Here is a 22,429-nt window from a genome sequence, read left to right as displayed (position 1 = left end):
ATTAGAATCACCTGGAAAACCAATTATCACATGTGTTTAACCCCTTTCTGACCTCAGATGGGATAGTACGTCCGAGGTCAGAAGCCCCTCTTTGATGCGGGCTCCGACGGTGAGCCCGCATCAAAGCCGGGACATGTCAGCTGTTTTGAACAGCTGACATGTGCCCGTAATAGGCGCGGGCAGAATCGCGATCTGCCCGTGCCTATTAACTAGTTAAATGCCGCTGTCAAACGCAGACAGCGGCATTAGAGGTCCTTGAGACCTCTATGGTTACTGATCGCCGGCAGCTGTGAGAGCCACCCTGTGGTCGGCGCTCACAGCACACCTGATTTTCTGCTACAACGCAGCGAACAGCGGATCGCTGCTATGTAGCAGAGCCGATCGTGCTGTGCCTGCTTCTAGCCTCCCATGGAGGCTATTGAAGTATGGCAAAAGTAAAAAAAAAAAGTTAAAAAAAATGTGAAAAAAATAAAAAAAATATAAAAGTTTAAATCACCCCCCTTTCGCCCCAATCAAAATAAATCAATAAAAAAATCAAACCTACACATATTTGGTATCGTCGCGTTCAGAATCGCCCGATCAATAAAAAAAAAGCATTAACCTGATCGCTAAAGAGCGTAGCGAGAAAAAAATTTGAAACGCCAGAATTACGTTTTTCTGGTCGCCGCAACATTGCATTAAAATGCAATAACGGGCGATCAAAAGAACGTATCTGCACCAAAATGGTATCATTAAAAACGTCAGCTCGGCACGCAAAAAATAAGCCCTCAACTGACCCCAGATCATGAAAAATGGAGATGCTACGAGTATCGGAAAATGGCGCAATTTTTTTTTTTTTTTTTAGCAAGGTTTGGAATTTTTTTTCACCACCTAGGTAAAAACTAACCTAGTCATGTTAGGTGTCTATGAACTCGTACTGACCTGGAGAATCATAATGGCAACCTAGCAAAAAAGCCAAACAAAAAACAAGTGTGGGACTGCACTTTTTTTGCAATTTCACCGCACTTGGAATTTTTTTCCCGTTTTCTAGTACACGACATGCTAAACCAAATGATGTCGTTCAAAAGTACAACTCGTCCTGCAAAAAATAAGCCCTCACATGGCCAAATTGACGGAAAAATAAAAAAGTTATGGCTCTGGGAAGGAGGGGAGTGAAAAACGAACACGGAAAAACGGAAAATCCCAAGGTCATGAAGGGGTTAATAATGTGGAACATCATTTTTAACTAGTTTTCCTTTAATTAGAATCACCTGGAAAACCAATTATCACATGTGTTGAAGATTGATTTCAGTGATCCATTGAGCCCTGAGACACAATACCATCCACGAGTTTATTTGAAAAACAAAACCATTAAATCTGTATGACACTTAAATCCAATTTGCATAATTGGAACACAGTGTACAGTATAAAAGTGTTGTCTGTTGATGCTTTTTTTCCATCCAATTTGACATTGACCAGGGAGAGATGATGTTATACATCATCAGGACACTTGCCAGAGAAACCATTCAATGCCCCACTTGTCTCATCCAATTAATAGAGTGATCCGATAATAAGATGAGACCCGGGGCGTACATAGAAATCATGAGTGGTCAAAGAAAAAGTCTGAATTGAAAACTCCTTCAAACCACTCACCCCTTTTAAAGACAGGAAAAAGACAAATGTATTGTTTTATGCACACAAAAATAGTGATGCCGTTTTGTGTCCCTCACACTATGATACAGCTTCCATGGCAGTCACCAAGTATAACACCTGCAAGATGGCCTTCCACGATACAATGTCCCCACAATTCCACATACACATTTTACTCCTATGTAAACCCCCCACATGCACAGTATGATGCCTTCACTGTTTATTCCCTTATACAATGAGGCCTCCTCGGCTTTCCCACACAGTCTGATGTCCCTATGAAGGCACCACATTTCTCCCAATACATGATGAGGCTGCCAGTGTCCCCAATACAGTATGACACACCCAGTTAGTATGTTCCCTAATTCAGTATGAGGCCACCAGTTGTCTCCTTATTACAGTATAATGTGCCCAGTGTGTGTACCAATACATTATGAGGCCACCATTGTGCTCCCCATTACAGCATAATGTACCCACTGTGGCTACCAATACAGTATGAAGCCACAAAAGTGGGCAACAAATTTTTGTGTCTCTCCTCATACAGGAAAATGTACAGAAGTTCAGGAAAGATGATGCATCAAAACAGCAAATTCTTGTTAAAAAAAAAAAAACTTCAAAAATTTATACAGCTCTAGAATACAGACAACGTTACACTTTTTAAGAATGCCCCCTAAGGTAATGGCTCCTCTTCCTCCCAGGTGCTCCTTTAAGTAACAGTCTGACACATAGGTAAAACTAATTTTTGCCACACTCATTCTTCTAAAAACAACATAAAAAACATAAATTTACATAGACTATATACATATTCATTGCATCATATAGCACAATCGTATGTGCAATGCCACAGTGTCAATATAAAATTATCCCCTTATAATGTCAGGTTCTTCAATGAACGATCATATCTACTCACTTTCATATATTAAGACACATACCTTATGAAGATGCATATTAGTCTATCAAAACGTCTATCTATCCCTAGTGACCCACATATAGTTTAAAGGAAGCAGAGTAACTTTAATCGCCAAAAATGAATGGCAGCGTGTGACGTCATCTTCCTGTACAGAGTAGATATCACATGATAGGTAATCAAATAATCCACCATCATTAGTGATGAGCGAACGTGCTTGGAAGTGTAATCTGAGCATGTTTGGGTGCTAATCGAGTGACTTTGGCGTGCTCGAAAACAATGTTCGAGTCCTTGCAGCTGCACGTCTACTTGTAGTGGTCGCCGTGGGGTACTACACATCCCCCTCCTATTCATTTCAATACGAGGCGGATGTGAAGTAACAAGCCCCGACCACTACAAGTAGACGGCCAAGCTCCACAAGTAAGTTCTTCTGGCCGATGTCCGAAGGTACTGGTAACAGCTGATCAGATTGGCTTCCTCTGGGGTCTGTTGTCTGGCTAACAAGTGCCAGTTTATATATGCCAAGATAAACAAATAGGGTAGAGAACAGCTGTGTGGCTTACCAGGAGCGTCTCCGGTGAGTAGACAAAGAAGTATGCATGCATCACGCAGCGTTCCCATAGAAACATTTCAACAGACACGTGTAAAAAAAAAAATCATCAATGCGCAGCTGCTGAATAGAAGACGTCACAGAAGACTACAGTGCCTGCACACGATCCGTGAATTTTTCTGATCCATGTTGTCACGTGACAGTTACAAAACATACCGTATATACTCGAGTATAAGCCAACCCGAGTATAAGCCGACCCACCTAATTTTGCCACAAAAAACTGGGAAAACTTATTGACTCGAGTATAAGCCTAGGGTGGAAAATGCAGCAGGTACCGGTGAATTTCAAAATTAAAAATAGATACTCCATACCGTTAATTATGGCCCCATAGATGTTCCATATAAAGCTGTGCCACATATAATGCTCTGCACCGTTCATTATGGCCCCATAGATGCTCCACATAAAGCTGTGCCATATATACAATGCTCTGCACCGTTGCCCCATAGCTGTGCCATATATATAATGCTCTGCACCGTTGCCCCATAGCTGTGCCATATATATAATGCTCTGCACCGTTGCCCCATAGCTGTGCCACATATATAGTGCTCTGCACCGTTGCCCCATAGCTGTGCCATATATATAATGCTCTGCACCGTTGCCCCATAGCTGTGCCATATATATATAGTGCTCTGCACCGTTGCCCCATAGCTGTGCCATATAGTGCTCTGCACCGTTGCCCCATAGCTGTGCCATATAGTGCTCTGCACCGTTGCCCCATAGATACTCCACATAAATCTGTGCCATTGCTGCTGCTGCAATAAAAAAACAAAACACATACTCACCTCTCTTGCTTGCAGCTCCTCAGCGTCCCGTCCCGGCGTCTCTCTGCACTGACTGATCAGGCAGAGGGCGGCGTGTACACTATATGCGTCATCGCGCCCTCTGACCTGCACAGTCAGTGCGGAGAGACGCCCGGAAGATGGCGCGGCGCCCGGCGTGTGGAACGAGGGAAGGTAAATATGACATACTTACCTGCTCCCGGCGTCCCGCTCCTTCCCCCGGACAGCTGGTCTTCGGTGCCGCAGCCTCTTCCTCTATCAGCGGTCACCGTTACCGCTTCATTAGAGAAATGAATAGGCGGCTCCGCCCCTATGGGAGTGGAGTCCATATTCATTTCTCTAATGAGCGGTCCCACGTGACCACTCAGGGGAAGAGCTGCGGCACCCGGAGACCGTGGGACGGGCAGGGGGAGCGACAGGAACGCCGGAACTAGGTGAGTATATGACAGTCCTCACCCGCCGACCCCACCACCGATCATGACTCGAGTATAAGCCGAGAGGGGCACTTTCAGCCCAAAAATTTGGGCTGAAAATCTCGGCTTATACTCGAGTATATACGGTAATTAGATTGCATAAAGTATACAGTGGGGAAAAAAAAGGATTTAGGCAGCTACCATATACAATTGGCCCCATAAGATGCCCCACATATAATTGGCCCCATAAGATGCTCCACATATAATTGGCCCCATATACTGCTCCATATATAATTAGCCCCATAAGATGCTCCACATATAATTGGCCCCATATACCGCTCCATATATAATTGGCCCCATATACAATTGGTCCCGTTAGATGCTATATATATTTGGCTCAAAATACTGTTCTATACAGTGGGGGAAAAAGTATTTAGCCAGCCAGCAATTGTACAAGTTCTCCCATTTAAAAAAATGAGAGAGAGGCCTGTAATTAACATCATAGGTAGACCACAACTATGAGAGTCAAAATCAGAAAAGAAATCCAGAAAATCACCTTGTCTGATTTGGCAAGATTCATTTTGCAAATTATGGTGGAAAATAAGTATTTGGTCATTAACAAAAGTTCATCTCAATATTTTGTAATATATCCTTTGTTGGCAATGACAGAGGTCAAACTTTTTCTGTAAGTCTTCACAAGGTTGCCACACACTTGGTGGTATGTTGGCCCATTCCTCCATGCAGATCTCTTCTAGAGCAGTGATGTTTTGGGCCTGTCGCTGGGCAACACAGACTTTCAACTCCCTCCAAAGGTTTTCTATGGGGTTGAGATCTGGAGACTGGCTAGGCCACTCCAGGACCTTCATATGCTTCTTTGGAAGCCACTCCTTTGTTGCCCTGGTGGTGTGCTTGGGATCAATATCATGCTGAAAGACCAATCCACGTTTTATCTTCAATGCCTTTGCTGATGGAAGGTTTGTACTCAAAATCTCACGATACATGGCCCCATTCATTCTTTCATGTACACGAATCAGTCGTCCTGGACCATTTGCAGAGAAACAGCCTCAAAGCAAGATGTTGCCACCCCCATGCTTCACAGTAGGTATGGTGTTCTTTGGATGCAACTCAGCATTCTGTCTGCTCCAAACATGACGAGATTTGTTTCTACCAAACAGTTCTATTTTGGTTTCATTAGGCCATATGACATTCTCCCAATACTCTTCTGGATAATCCAAATACTTTCTAGCAAACTTCAGACGGGCCCGCACATGTACTGGCTTAAGCAGGGGCACACCTCTGGCACTGCAAGATGGGAGTCCCTGGCGGCATAGTGTTTTACTGATGGTAGCCTTTGTTACGGTGGTCCCAGCTCTATGCAGGTCATTCACTAGGACACCCTGTGTGGTTCTGGGATTTTTTCTCACCGTTCTTGTGATCATTGCGACCCCACAAGGTGAGATCTTGCGTGGAGCCCCAGATCAAGGGAGGTTATCAGTGGTCTTGTATGTTTTCCATTTTCTTATTATTGCTCACACAGTTGATTTCATCACACCAAGCTGCTTGCCTATTGCAGATTTAGTCTTCCCAGCCTGGTGCAGGGCTACAATTTTGTTTCTGGTGTCTTTCGACTGCTCCTTGGTCTTCACCATACTGGAGTTTGGAGTGTGCCTGTTTGAGGTTGTGGACAGGTGTCTTTTATACTGATAACAAGTTCAAACAGGTGCCATTACTACAGAGTACAGAGGAGCCTCTTAAAGAAGCTATAGGTCTGTGAGAACCAGAAATCTTGCATATTTTTAGGTGACCAAATGCTTATTTTCCACCATAATTTGCAAAATAAGTCTTGCCAAATTAGACAAGGTGATTGTCTGGATTTGTTTTCTCATTTTGACTCTCATAGTTGTGGTCTACCTATGATGTCAATTACAGGCCTCTCTCATTTTTTAAATGGGAGAACTTGTACAATTGCTGGCTGGCTAAATACTTTTTTTCCCACTGTATAGAGCAGTATTTTGGGCCAAATATATATAGCATCTAACGGGGCCAATTGTATATGGGGCCAATTATATATGGAGCGGTATATGGGGCCAATTATATGTGGAGCATCTTTATGGGGCCAATTATATATGGAGCAGTACATGGGGCCAATTATATGTGGAGCATCTTATGGGGCCAATTATATGTGGGGCATCTTATGGGGCCAATTGTATATGGGGCCAATAACATTTGGAGCAGCATATGGGGCCAATTATACAGGGTGGGCAATTTATATGGATACACCTAAATAAAATGGGAATGGTTGGTGATATCAACTTCCTGTTTGTGGCACATTACTATATCGGAGGGGTGAAACTTTCCAAGATGGGTGGTCACCATGGCGGCCATTTTGAAGTTGGCCATTTTGGATCCAACTTTATTTTTCCAATGGGAAGAGGGTCATGTGACACATCAAACTTATTGAGAATTTCACAAGAAAAACAGTGGTGTGCTTGGTTTTAACGTAACTTTATTCTTTCATGCGTTATTTACAAGTTTATGACCACTTATAAAATGTGTTCAAAGTGCTGCCCATGGTGTTGGATTGTCATGTTGTGTTGGATTGTCGTATTGGACCTGTGTCCCTTAACTGATCAATATTTCTGCATTGATGCCAATTTATTTTCTTCACCTAAAACACATTTCGGAGGGTTTCAGCTTTCAAAAGAATAATTTATACAACCAATGGATGAATTTAACGTCAGCTTATAAGCTTTTATTTACATAACATGGATAAGCTTTGTCAGGGAATGTATGTGATGTGGGATAATTTTCCTTAATAAAACAAAATGACAAAGTCTAATATTTCTCATTTGTTTGATATTTGATGTTTATCATTTGAGATTTCATTAAAGGTACCGTCACATTTAGCGACGCTGCAGCAATCTAGACTGATGCTGATCGCTGCAGCGTCGCTGTTTCGTCATTGTGTGGTCGCTGGAGAGCTGTCACACAGACAGCTCTCCAGCGACCAACGATGCCGGTCCCCGGGTAACCAGGGTAAACATCAGGTTACTAAGCGCAGGGCCGCTAATGCTAATGTAAAAAATGCTAATGCCAGTGCTAATGTAAAAAAAACCCCAAACACTACATACTTACATTCCGGTGTCTGTCCCCTGGCGCTGTGCTTTCCTGCACTGACTGTGAGCGCCGGCCAGAAAGCAGAGCGGTGATGTCACCGCTGTAATCTGCTTTACGGCTGGCCGGCGCTGACAGTGCAGGAAAGCACAGCGCCGGGGGACAGACACCGGAATGTAAGTATGTAGTGTTTGGGGTTTTTTTTACATTTACACTGGTAACCAGGGTAAACATCGGGTTACTAAGCGCGGCCCTGCGCTTAGTAACCCGATGTTTACCCTTGTTACCAGTGAAGACATCGCTGAATCGGCGTCACACACGCCGACTCAGCGATGTCTGCGGGAGTCCAGCGATGAAATAAAGTTCTGGACTTTCTGCTCCGACCAAACGATATCGCTAGCCAAGACGCTGCAACGTCACAGATCGCTAGCGATATCGTTCAGTGTGAAGGTACCTTTACTTTTAGGACTAGTGTGAAAATAAAATGCAGTTTTTGGCTAAAATTACACACATATGGAAAATTCTAAAGGGTTGAAAACCTTTCAAGCACCACTGTATACGATCCATATATCGCTGTATTATTTAGATAGGTGGTGAGTTTGTCCAGCTCCATCGAAATAGGTTAATACTCTTCATCATGAGTAAAGAACGCATACAGGGTTTGAAGCACGTTGATGGTCGGTATCCAGTCATCACTCTTCTATAGATTTTACATGAATGAAATAAAGTGCTAATTTTAACCTACTTGGATTGACCTGGACAAACCCACCTCCTTTTTATAATTGATCAATGCCTTGCAATGGTTTCGGCTCCAGGCTCTCCAAAATGTAAACTTGGAAACATAGGTGAGCGTGTGATTTCCTTTTTCGCATTTATATTATTTAGATACCAATTGCTTTTTAGTAGCAAATGGCTATTAGTATTTATATAATATTTTTAATAATCATTTACTGCTCTAAATTGCTTTCTCTTTTTCTTCTAGATGAATTTACTTGCCTAAAACTTGTGTTTTGTCTTGTACATATTGTCAATGAAATAAAATTAAAAAATACCTACTGCCCTGTGATTCTCTGTAAAATATTTCCCACATTCAGAACATGAAAATGGTTTCTCCTAGTGTGCATTCTGCTGGGTAATAAACTTAACTTAATGCTAAAAATCTCTCATATGTGAAAGATTAAAATGGCTTCTTCCCTGTGTGAATTCTCAGATGTTTTACAAGATTTGATTTCTCTGTAAAACATTTCCCACATTCTGAACATGAAAATGGCTTCTCCCCTGTGTGAATTCTCTGATGTGTAACTAGTTTTGATTTCTCTGCAAAACATTTCCTACATTCTAAACATGAAAATGGCTTCTCCCCTGTGTGACTTCTTTCATGTTTAACTAGATTTGTTTTCCAATTAAAACACTTCCCACATTCTAAACATGAAAATAACTTCTCCCCTGTGTGAATTCTTTTGTGTGTAACAAGATTTGTTTCCCATTTAAAACATTTCCCACATTCTAAACATGAAAAGGTTTTCTCCCTTGTGTGAATTCTCTGATGAGTAACAAGATTTGTTTTCCGATTAAAACATTTCCCACATTCTGAACATGAAAATGGCTTATCTCCTGTGTGAATTTTCTGATGTGAAATAAGATGTGATCTCACTACAAAACATTTCCCACATTCTGAACATGAATATGGCTTCTCCCCTGTGTGAATTCTTTTATGTTTAACAAGTTTGGATTTCTCGCTATAATGTTTACCACATTCTAAGCATGAATATGGCTTCTCACCTGTGTGACTTCTCTGATGTATTATAAGATGTGATCTCACTACAAAACATTTCCCACATTCTGAACATAAATATGGCTTCTCTCCTGTGTGACTTTTCTGATGTGTAACAAGATTTGCTTTCACATTAAAGCATTTCCCACATTCTGAACATGAAAATGGCTTCTCTCCTGTGTGACTTCTCTGATGTGCAACAAGTCTTGATTTAAAACTGTAACGTTTCTCACATTCTGAACAAGAAAACTGTTTCTCCTCTGTGTGAGCTATTTTATATTCAACACCTATTATGTGACTTTTGTTTTTTGTATTGGTCTTTGATGAAGTGGAAGAAAGGACCTCTTGTAAAAGATTAGATGATAGATTTTTTCTGTGAAGGGCAGGAGGTATGTCTAGGACAATGGCATGTTCTTTACATTTATCTGGTATGATATCATAATCATATGATACAAAATCTGAAAATACCAGATTTGTCACCGAGCTTCTGATACAGTCATCTGAAAAGAAAAGAAAATTTTTTATAATTTTTCACTGCATTTAAATTATATTGATATTTATATTCGTATTTTATAACATTGTCAAACAAAATGTAATTAATTTATCAACTGACTAGGACAGTACACCGCAAAGCAGGAACTAATTGATTACAATATTAGGCCACCAGGTTGTACTCTATCAATGGTTTACTTTTCTGTTGAAGCAGTCTTCTCCATAGTTTCATGTTTCAAGTGCATCTATAAGTGGGGATAACCCTCCTAAATCGTCTATATGGGCATGCAAGTTGTGGAAAGTTGAATAAAATGATACCTTGATATCTGTGACCTGATGTCTAAAGGCCCCGTCACACACAGCGACGCTGCAGCGATACAGACAACGATGCTGATCGCTGCAGCGTCGCTGTTTTGTCGCTGTGTGGTCGCTGGGGAGCTGTCACACAGACAGCTCTCTCCAGCGACCAACGATCAGGGGAACGACTTCGGCATCGTTGAAACTGTCTTCAACGATGCCGAAGTCCCCCTGCAGCACCCGGGTAACCAGGGTAAACATCGGGTTACTAAGTGCAGGGCCGCGCTTAGTAACCCGATGTTTACCCTGGTTACCAAAAAAAACAAACAGTACATACTCACCATCTGATGTCCGTCAGGTCCCTTGCCGTCTGCTTCCTGCTCTGACTGAGCCGCCGTACAGTGAGAGCAGAGCGCAGCGGTGACGTCACTGCTGCGCTCTGCTCTCACTGTACGGCCGGATCTCAGTCAGAGCAGGAAGCAGACGGCAAGGGACCTGACGGACATCAGATGGTGAGTATGTACTGTTTGTTTTTTTTTACATTTACGCTGGTAACCAGGGTAAACATCGGGTTACTAAGCGCGGCCCTGCGCTTAGTAACCCGATGTTTACCCTGGTTACCAGTGAAGACATCGCTGGATCGGTGTCACACACACCGATTCAGCGATGTCAGCGGGACCTCAACGACCAAAAAACGGTCCAGGCCATTCCGACACGACCAGCGATCTCACAGCAGGGGCCGGGTCGCTGGTACGTGTCACACAGCGAGATCGCTACTGAGGTCGCTGTTGCGTCACAAAACTTGTGACTCAGCAGCGATCTCGCTAGCGATCTCGCTATGTGTGACGGGGCCTTTATTCCACAGAAATTCACATTTTTCTTAATATGTAAACTAGCTGTTAAGATCTATGGGCCAGACATAAATGTCACTGAAAATCTGAGCCCAGCGCTTACTGTATTTTTCGGACTGTAAGACACACTTTTTTCCTCCAAAATTTTGGAGGAAAGTGGGAGGTGCATCTTATAGTCTGGATGTACGTTATAGTGTGGATTTGGATTGGGGGGAGGAGTGCAGCAGCGTCTGAGCAGAGGGTCACAGGAGGCGAGAGCTGGCTGCTGAAGCCCGCTGTTAAAGAGAATGAATATTCACAGCTCCCCACGCCCATACACCCTCCCACCTCTATGCACTGAAGCCAGTGCTGAGAGGTGGGAGGTACTAAAGGCATAGGGAGCAGTGAATATTCATTCTGCTTAACTGCGGGCACACTATTAGCAGCAGCCGCCGGCTCCTGCTGGGCGATAACGTGTGCCCGCTATTACACAAAATGAATATTCACTGCTGCCTACTCCCATAGTGCCGGGCATGTGAATCAGTGAATATTCCGGCAGCTGATCTTGGAGTGTGGGGGTGCATGGCAGTGATGTCATATGCTGCTTACATGCTGAAATCATGTGCTGGCATGAGCACATGACGCAGCGTTGCGAAGGAGAGCAAGGAAGGTCAGTAGAATTTTTATTTTTATGTGTGCACCATCATAGGGGCCATGTATACCAGGATGAGGAGTCGATGTATACCACGATGGAAATGGGGGGGATCATGTACACCAGAATCGGGAAGGGGGTATGTATACCAGGATGGGGGGGGACCATGTACACCAGGATGGGGATGAGAGGAACATGTATATCAGGATGGGGATAAGGGACCATTTATACCAGGATGTGGATGTGGGCCATGTATAACTCAATTGGGGGCCATATATACCAGGATGGGGTACATTTATACAATGATAAGGACATATACCAGGATGGGGTATATTAGTAAAGAATTGTGGGATATTACCCCTTGGGTTTCTTTGTGACCTTGCGTACCTTTCTCTTGGAGTGATCTTTGTTGGTCAATCTCTCAAGGGTAATAATGGCCTTGAATTTCCTCTACTTGTAAGCAATCTATCCAAACTCTTTAGAGATAATTTTATGACTTTTCCTGCCTCACAAGCATCAACAACTCTTCTTCGGAGGTCCTCAAAAATCTTCTATGTTTGTGCCATGACACACTTCCATAAACATGTTGTGAAGGTCTGTCTTTGATTGATCCCTGTCCTTAGAGTAAAAACAATGCACCCACTCCTGATAGTCAGGTGTGTTCAGGTGTGTTCAGTACACAGAATGGCAAATTTTCACCTAATTATCTGCTAGCTAAAAAGGTTTATATTCTTTTGCCTCTGTCACATTGATTATTTTCCTCATATCAAAATGAAAAGGTCTAAATGTTTGAGTCATTTGTTTTATTTGATTCTATATCTGTAAAAATCTGATGTCATTTTAGGTCAAGTTTATGCCGAAATATGTAAAAATTCTGAAGGGTTCACAAAGTTTCAAGCACCACTCTACTTCTCAGCATTTAGTGGTCACTACTCACCTGTGCGGTTATCTGTAGGAATCTCCTCTTTACACCTCTCATCTTCCCTCACATATGTCTCTGTAGTATTAATATGGGGCAGATCTTTACCCTGCAATAAATGTTATAGAAGTCACAAAAAAATGGAGAAGTTGTAAGAAAGTATTTGAAAAGACATAAAAGATCAATTAATATTACAAGCAAACAAGACAGCAGTAATCAAATATCTGCAGGTTTCCTGTAAGAATTCAACCATTCAGCGTTAATCCAATTATCTCCATCAAGTACTGAACATACACTGAATGGCCACCTTATTAAAAACATCCATGTATTAGTGTGTTGGATTATCATTTTGCCTTCAGATCTTTAGGAATTCATCATGCCAGATTCCACTTGGTGTTGCATAAGTATTGGCCTATGCCGACAGGATAGCTTTTTTTTGCAGTTGCTGCATATTAGATGGAGGTACTGACATGTTCCCTGACATGTACCTGGAAGCAATCCATGAAGATATGACCCTAGTGACAAGGTGCACTGTCCTCTTGCCATAGGGTAAACCGCTGACATCAAGTGAGAAACTTGGTAGGTCACAATGTGTAAGTTAACTTTAGTATCCAAATATCCATCCATAGATATCAGGGGACCCAGGATGTACCAAAAAACATTCCCTGGACCATTTTCCCTCCTCAACCATTCTGAAATGTTGATACGTGACATCAAAAAGAGAACATGGATCATGCCGATACCATGAAAACCTGACCCTCCAATCAGCATGGTGCAATATAAATCTGAATTCATCTGAGCAATGTTTTGTACTGCACACCCCCAGAAGTGTAAGCGAAATGGCGTAGGGGTCGAGGAGGTTCGGCTGTCCATATGTTTGCTGCACAGTTCTGGCCACAGTGACTGCTATAGGTCATGTATTCACTATACAGGGTGGGCCATTTATATGAATACACCTAAATAAAAGGGGAATGGTTGGTGATATCAACTTCCTGTTTGTGGCACATTAGTATATGGGAGGGGAAAACTTTTCAAGATGGGTGGTGACCATGGTGGCCATTTTGAAGTTGGCCATTTTGGATCCAACTTTATTTTTTTAAATGGGAAGAGGGTCATGTGACACATCAAACTTATTGAGAATTTCACAAGAAAAAAAAATGGTGTGCTTGGTTTTAACGTAACTATTCTTTCATGAGTTATTTACCAGTTTATGACCGCTTATTAAATGTGGTCAAAGTGCTGCCCATTGTGTTGGATTGTCAATGCCACCCTCTTCTCCCACTCTTGACACACTGATAGCAACACCGCAGAAAAATGCTAGCACAGGCTTCCAGTATCCGTTGTTTCAGATGCTGCACATCTCGTATGTTCACAGCATAAACAATTGCCTTCAGATGACCCCAAAGATAAAAGTCTAAGGGGGTCAGACCGGGAGACCTTGGTGGGCATTCAACTGACCTACGATGACCAATCCACTTTCCAGGAAACTGTTCATGTAGGAATGCTCGGACCTGACACCCATAATGTGGTGGTGCACCATCTTGCTGGAAAAACTCAGGGAACGTGCCATCTTCAGTGCTTAAAGAGGGCAACACATCATCATGTAGCAATTTCAGATATCCAGTGGCATTGAGGTTTCCATTTATGAAGAATGGCCCAACTATCTTTGCACCACCACATTATGGATGTCAGGTCCGAGCATTCCTACATGAACAGTTTCCTGGAAAGTGGATTGGTCGTTGTGGGCCAGTTGAATGGCCACAAGGTCTCCTGATCTGACCCCCTTAGACTTTTATCTTTGGGGTCATCTGAATTGTCTATGCTGTGAAGATACAAGATGTGCAGCATCTGAAACAATGGATACTGGAAGCCTGTGCTAGCATTTCTTCTGCAGTGTTGCTATCAGTGTGTCAAGAGTGGGAGAAGAGGGTTGCATTGACAATCCAACACAATGGGCAGCACTTTGAACACATTTTATAAGTGGTCATAAACTTGTAAATAACTCATGAAAGAATAAAGTTATGTTAAAACCAAGCACACCAGTGTTTTTCTTGTGAAATTCTCAATAAGTTTGATGTGTCACATGACACTCTTCCCATTGAAAAAAACAAAGTTAGATCCAAAATGGCTGACTTCAAAATGGTCACCATGGTCACCACTCATCTTGAAAAGTTTCCCCTATCCCATATACTAATGTGCCACAAACAGGAACTTGATATCACCATCCATTCCCATTTTATTTAGGTGTATTCATATAAGTGGCCCACCCTGTGTATCTTGATACCATATATCTCTTCATCCATTGAGTGTTATACCACTTAGGTGGATTCTGTATTTATAGCTTAGAATTTTGGGTATTATTCATTATACTAGGCGTAGCATCTCCCCTATGTCCAATTACAATGACTATATATTTCATCCTGTGTTATGAGCATTCCTTAGATTCTAATATGCGCAATAATATTTACAGAGACTGTTTTAAATTTTAGGCACTTATGCGCTTTATTTTCTACAATATCAGTTTTTCTCTGTCCTAGATAATGGTTATGTCTACTACTAAATATTGCTCTCTTACTCGTCAGCTATTTTTCTGCGATTAGTTCACATGTATAGCGGCACCTTGAGGTAATCAAGCCTTACTCTTTGCACCTCCCCCCATTGGAGTTATTTTCCCACCCTGTTTTGTCCATTTTTTATGATTTTTATATCAATAAAGAAAATCATTTTATTTTTTAGATAAAATCTCTTATTCACAGCTGTCAGGGACGGTGTGTGTTTATACTTCATTGGAAGTGTCTAGTATCCTACGTGTTGCATTTTGGGACAAATGTTATTAAATATTCTCAGTATAGTCTGGATATGATTACACATAAAAACATGAGTGTCACAGTTTTTTGCTTGTTTTCTTTTTAAATATTGGCCGCAGCTAATCGATCACAAATCATGCACTGTTTAAAATTGCAAAATTTTGGAATGACCACAAAAATTGATCACTTCATTTTATGCTGCACTCGGGGTCATTTATTTTTTTAAATTCTTTATTTTACTCATTTATATATCATGTGTCTAATTTCCAAACAGAATAGTTCTAGTTAAGAAAGGGTGGGGGTCTAATAAATTGTCGGTCCATCAACAAAGAGAAAGGCAGGTAGCACTCACCGATCCTTAAAATTCCATTCTTTATTCAGTCACGATTAAAAAATCATCATGGTCTGGGAGTGTGAGGGCAGGAGTGTGCAGGTGCTGACCTGCAAACTCCTGCCCTCACACTCCCAGGCCATGATGATTTTTTAATCGTGATTGAATAAAGAATGGAATTTTACGGTATGTGTCCACGTTCAGGATTGCATCAGGATTTGGTCAGGATTTTACGTCAGTATTTGTAAGCCAAAACCAGGAGTGGAACAATTAGAGGAAAAGTATAATAGAAACATATGCACCACTTCTGCATTTATCACCCACTCCTGGTTTTGGCTTACAAATACTGACGTAAAATCCTGACCAAATCCTGATGCAATCCTGAACGTGGACACATACCCTTAAGCATCGGTGAGTGCTACCTGCCTTTCTCTTTGTTGATGGACAATATTTATATGATTTCCTTCTGAGGAGCACCCGAGATCCCGAGGTACAGCTCAAGGCGCATAGATCCAGTGAAGTCGGCGGTGCTGTCTGCTTTCTGCACTTGACATGGCTAATAAATTGTCTGTTCAGTGTATTATACTGGTGGATAACACAAGACTGAGCGCAAGACCTTCACAGCCATCTACACATTATAGGGGAGACCTCATGACACCTTCTCTCCATCTACCTGATGATCCTGAGGAACATTGGGATCTTCTTGTTTACAGTCCTTTGGATGAAGAGGACGGGGACATCTCTCTGGTGTTGTCCTCTTACTGGATAGAACTGGAGGAAACACATACAGGGACTGAATTCATTCTTTACATACAGATAATTATAGGCCGTGTGTCTTTAGTCCTGTCTATTACCTGGTGATGTGAGGAGCTGGGGAACCTCCATCATGAGGTCCTTGTACAGATCTTTGTGTCCTTCTAAATACTCCCACTCCTCCATGGAGAAATAGACGGTGACATCCTGACACCTTATAGGAACCTGACACATACAATGATACTGTCATCCCCCCGATCCCTTCATAGCATTACTGTATAATGTCCCAGAATTCCCAGCAGTGTCACCTCTCCAGTCAGCAGCTCAATCATCTTGTAAGTGAGTTCTAGGATCTTCTGGTCATTGATGTCCTCATGTATCGGGGGGTGAGGTGGAGGCCCTGTGATTGGGCTCAGGGGTCTTCCCCATCCCTCAGACACAGGGGCCTGACAGCGCTCACTAGAGGTCTTCTTCACTACTGTGTAATCCTGGTTATGGAGAGACACATTAATAAACCTCACTACAGACATTTCCAGAGTCCTCACCTCTCCAGTTCTGTCCGTTATTCCCATAGATAAGAATGATGTAATGTGACGTCATCAGAATCTCTCACCTCTCCAGTAAGCCGGAAGAGGATCTCTAGGGTGAGGTATAATATCCTCTCCGCCATCTTGTCCCTGTCCCTATCCATCCTTGTAGGGTCACTCAGGAGAATTCCCTTATATAGAAGATCTCCACTGAGAGGATCCGATATTGTAGGGACCTGAATGGGGAGAAGATGACGATGTAACATCATAAAGATCCCATGTAAGAAATCTCCGGAGCTGTTACCGGCGTCACATGACCACTGCATCCAGTCATGGCCCCGTCCTGCCCCCGGTATAACACACAGTCCCATTATAGAGATTATTATTATGAAATTATTATAGAGATTTATCACAGGCTCAGCAGTGAGGGGGTTAACCCCTTAGTGGCTGGGATAATTCTGGAAGGTGTATATATATATATATATATATATATATATATATATATATATATATATATATATCAACAGAATATAACTCCGAGTAAATCAAACTTCTGTGAAATCAAACTGTCCACTTAGGAAGCCACACTGTTTGACAATCAATTTCACATGCTGTTGTGCAAATGGACTAGACAACAGATGGAAATTATTGGCAATTATCAAGACACACTCAATAAAGGAGTGGTTCTGCAGGTGGGGACCACAGGCTACATCTCAGTACCAATGCTTTCTGGCTGATGTTTTGGTCACTTTTGAATGTTGGTTGTGCTTTCACACTCGTGGTAGCATGAGACAGACTCTACAACCCACACAAGTGGCTCAGGTAGTGCAGCTTATCCAGGATGGCACATCAATGCGAGCTGTGGCAAAAAGGTTTGCTGTCTGTTAGCGTAGTGTCCAGAGGCTGGAGGCGCTACCAGGAGAAAGGCCAGTACACCAGAAGACGTGGAGGGGGCCATAGGAGGGCAGCAACCCAGCAGCAGGAACACTACCTCCGCCTTTGTGCAAGGAGGAACAGGAGGAGCACTGCCAGAGTCCAGCAAAATGACCTCCAGCAGGCCACAAATGTGCATGTGTCAGCACAAACGGTTAGAAAACGACTCCATGAGGATGGTCTGAGTGCCCGATGTCCACAGATGGGGGTTGTGCTCACAGCCCAACACCGTGCAGGACGCTTGGCATTTGCCACAGAACACCAGGATTGGCAAAATCGCCACTGGCGCCCTGTGCTCTTCACAGATGAAAGCAATTTCACACTGAGCGGATGTGACAGACGTGACAGTCTGGAGACGCCGTGGAGAGCAATCTGCTGCCTGCAACATCCTTCAGCATGACCGGTTTGGCAGTGGCTCAGTAATGGTGTGGGGTGGCATTTCTTTGGAGGGCCACACAGCCCTCCATGTGCTCGCCAGAGGTAGCCTGACTGCCATTAGGTACCGAGATGAGATCCTCAGACCCCTTGTGAGACCATATGCTGGTGCGGTTTGCCCTGGGTTCCTCCTAATACAGGACAATGCCAGACCTCATGTGGCTGGAGTGTGTCAGCAGTTCCTGCAAGATGAAGGCATTGAAGCTATGGACTGGCCCGACGGTACTCCAGACCTGAATCCGACTGAACACATCTGGAACATCATGTCTCGCTCCATCCACCAACGTCACATTGAACCACAGACTGTCCAGGAGTTGGCAGATGCTTTAGTCCAGGTCTGGGAGTAGATCCCTTAGGAGACCATCCGCCGCCTTATCAGGAGCATGCCCAGGCGTTTCACAGTAGGGAGGTCATACAGGCACGTGGAAGCCACACACAATACGGAGCATCTTTTCCCTGTCATGAGTCATTTCCACTGAAGTTGGATCAGCCTGTAATTTGATTTTCCACTTTGATTTTGAGTATCATTTCAAATCCAGATCTATTATTCATTTTGACTTACATTGATAATTGTTAGGTTTTATTGTTCTGAACACATTCCACTATGCAATGAATAAAAATTTGCAACTGGAATATTTCATTCAGAGATATCTTGGATGTGGTATTTTAGTGTCCCCTTTATTTTGTTGAGCAGTGTGTATATATATATATATATATATATATATATATATATATATATATATATATATATATATATATATATATATATATATATATATATGTATGTATATCCCATTGATTGAGACTGTTTTATTGTGTCATATTATTCTTTGTGATAATGGTAAACTAAGGTTGATATGTTTTGCCTTGTTTTATAGTGATATAAGAAACTTGTCAAAAATATTTTTTAAATTTGCAATTTTCAAACCTTGAATGATTATCCCTTTACCATAGTTATACCACAGAAAAACATTAATACATATAATTTCCCTCATGCCTGCTTTACATCAGCGCCATTTGTAAAATGTTGTTTTATTTTGTTAGCATTTTAGGTTTAAAAATGTAGCAGGAATTTTTCATTTCTTGAAGGAAATGTACTAAACTTATTTTTTTTTAGGGACCTGTTCAGTTTTGAAGTGACTTTGGGGGTCCTAGATACTGGAAACCCCCAAAAGTGACACCATTTTAAAAACAGCACCCCTCAACGTATTCAAAATTGGTTTCAGGAATTAATGCAAAGTGACATGACAGGAATGAAGGAGTTTATTTTTACCATCTAAATGTCACTAACTGATTAACAGGTCACTGTAGCCGGCAGACTCTAAGGCTACTTTCACACTAGCGTTAACTGCAATACGTCGCAAATGCGTCGTTTTGCCGAAAATACGCATCCAGCAAAAGTTCTTGCTGGATACGTTTTTTCGTCATAGACTAACATTAGCGACGCATTAGCGACGCATTTGCGACGCATTTCCAAACGTCGCGTCCGTTTTGCGACGCTTGGGCGTGTGTTAGCGGACCGTCGGGAGAAAAAAACCTTACATGTAACGTTTTTTGCTCCCGACGGTCCGCTTTTTCCGACCGCGCATGCGCGGCCGGAACTCCGCCCCCACCTCCCCGCACCTCACAATGGGGCAGCGGATGCGTGGGAAAAATACATCCGCTGCCCCCGTTGTGCGGCGGAGACCACGCTAGCGTCGGGAACGTCGGCCCGACGCACAGCGACGGGTCTTTCCCGACGCTAGTGTGAAAGTAGCCTAACCTTGCTGTTTGGCTGTGAACTGCCAAGGCAAACATCAGGACCACACAATCATGATCTCAGGGTGATGGGGATACAGAGGGAGCCCCCACACTCTGTCAATCATTTAGGTGCTGCAGTTACTATTGACAGCAGCATTTAAGGGGTTAAATAGCCATGGTTGGTGCCAACACTGATTGTGGCTGATGCCATAGGTTGTCAGCTATAGTGTACAGCCGACAGCTGCTGGATTTTCACCTGTATGGGGACGCTATTCTGTTAGGGTATGTTCACACGCTGCGGTTTTTGCTGCGGATCCGCAGCGGATTTGGCACTGCGGATCCGCAGCTTTTTTCCATGTAGGTTACAGTACAATGTAACCCAATGGAAAACAAAACCCGCTGTGCCGACGATCCTTTTTTCCCCAGGCAAATCCGCAGCGGTTTTGCCTGCAGAAAAAAGAAGTACCTGTCAATTCTTTCTGCGGATTCTGCTGCGGGTTTCCAGCAGCCCCAATAGGAAACTGCAGTTGGAAACCCGCAGTGGAATCCGCAGAAGAAAAAGGATCAAAAACCGCAGCTAAAAATCAGTGCGGATTTTAGCTGCGGTTTTTCAAAACAGGACCTGAAAAAAAAAGGACGGAAAAAAGGATCGTGTGAACGTAGCCTTACAGCTCAGGTCAGTAAAAATACATATTTGTGGTTACTAAAAGGTTAATGTCCCCTGCGCCCACCCAGTAAGGCCTCTTTCACACTTCATCTTTCAGCTCCCGTCGAGATACGTCGATTTTTGAGAATGCAGGATCCTGCATTTTCTCATAGACCTGTATTAGCGACGGATTGTGACGGATGGTCATCCGTTTCATCTGTTGTGCACTGGATCCTGCGTAAAAAAAACGGTCCGTCAGGCAGAGAAAACGCTCAGAGGAACGTTTTTTTCTGCACGTCGGAAAATTGGCCAACGACGCATCCTGCGCTGCCCGTCACTGGCTACAATGGAAGCCTATGGGCGTAAGATGCGTCGCTGACTGTGAAAAGCAGGAATCCAGGGATGGGTCCCGTCTTTTCAAACTGAGTATGCGTGGAAGAATTTCGCGTCAGGGAAATTCTCTCTCACTCGCTCTCTTTCTCCTATTGATGCTGCCTATGCAGCATCAATAGTAGCAAGATATAATGTTAAAAATATTTAAAAAATCGCAATATTCTCACCTACTGGCGTCCCGCGCAGGTTACCGATGCTCCCGGCAGCTAGCGTTCCTAGTAATACATTGCGAAATCTCGCGAGAAGTCACAGTCTCGAAAACCACTGCGAAGACACATACACAACAGGTGCACATAGCCTCGACGGGTCGGTCAGAAAGATGGGCCCAGTGCACCAGTCACATACATTTTGACACAAGTCCGTCGCTACGTCTTGTCGACGCAGCAGGACGGGAGAGTCCCGACGGAAGGGTGAAAGAAGCCTAATGGGGAATCTCCAGCACCTACCTCCACCTGCAGAGCCGCACACCACATATATGGCTGTTCTGTGCGCACAGGACCTGTGATGAGGTCACAGGAGGGGAGGAGTCAGGGGTCACATGATCAGGGGCATCAGTGTATGCAGGACTCTGCTGTGCTGGTTGTCATGGTGCTGGAAGAGGGGAAGTTTCTGTGTGGGGTCAGGAGGGAGGTGCAGGGTGGATGTAGCAGAGCAGTGTGTGTACGAGGTGTACGGAGCGGAGCCGTGAGTGTACGAGGTGTACGGAGCGGAGCCGTGAGTGTACGAGGTGTACGGAGCGGAGCCGTGTGTGTACGAGGTGTACGGAGCAGAGCTGTGTGTGTATGAGGTGTACGGAGCGGAGCCGTGTGTGTACGAGGTGTACGGAGCGGAGCTATGTGTGTACGATGTGTACAGAGCGGAGCCGTGTGTGTAAAAGGTATGGAGCAGAGCCGTGTGTATGATGTGTACAGAGCGGAGCAGGGTGTGTACGAGGTGTACGGAACGGAGCCGCGTGTGTATGGAGCGGAGCCGTGTGTGTACGAGGTGTACGGAACGGAGCCGGGTGTGTAAGAGGTTTACGGAGCGGAGCCGCATGTGTACGAGGTGTGCGGAGCAGTGATCAATGGCATTGAAGTTGTTAGACACCTGTTCCCGAGTTTCTTTACACCGGCTGAGGAAGAATGATGGGGACAGATAGTCCTCGATACAGTATAATACAGCTCCCATACAGTATAATGCAGCCCCCCTCACAGTATACTGCAGCCCCCTTCAGAGTATACTGAGACCCCCCTCAGAATATACTGCAGACCCACATACAGTATATTGCAGCCGCCCTCAGAGTATACTGCAGCCCCCCTCAGAGTATACTGCAGCTACACACACACAATATAATGCAGCCCCCTCCACACACATTATAGTGCAGCTCCCCCCAAACATAGTGTAGTGTAGCTCCCCACGCACAATATAGTGCACCCCCTTCAATCAGAAACTGTAGTGCAGCTCCCACCACA

At 43.5% G+C, this 22,429-nt stretch overlaps 1 protein-coding gene across 2 annotated transcripts in view; it reads right to left on the bottom strand.

Moving 5' to 3' along the window:
• Window positions 1–21,454, bottom strand: part of LOC143767249 (uncharacterized) — a 165,395-nt gene extending 143,941 nt beyond the window's left edge. For both annotated transcript variants that reach the window (XM_077255446.1, XM_077255447.1), the window contains exon 1: window positions 21,425–21,454. In XM_077255446.1, coding sequence (XP_077111561.1) covers window positions 21,425–21,451 — 27 coding nt within the window. In that variant the 5' untranslated portion in view covers window positions 21,452–21,454. The remainder of the gene's footprint in view (window positions 1–21,424) is intronic.
• Between the last annotated feature and the right edge of the window lie 975 nt (window positions 21,455–22,429).

Source organism: Ranitomeya variabilis, chromosome 4 (genome assembly GCF_051348905.1).
Source record: "Ranitomeya variabilis isolate aRanVar5 chromosome 4, aRanVar5.hap1, whole genome shotgun sequence".
Lineage (NCBI taxonomy): Eukaryota > Metazoa > Chordata > Amphibia > Anura > Dendrobatidae > Ranitomeya > Ranitomeya variabilis.
Note: the sequence above shows the minus strand (reverse complement) of the source record. Positions and strands in the feature narration are given on the sequence as shown.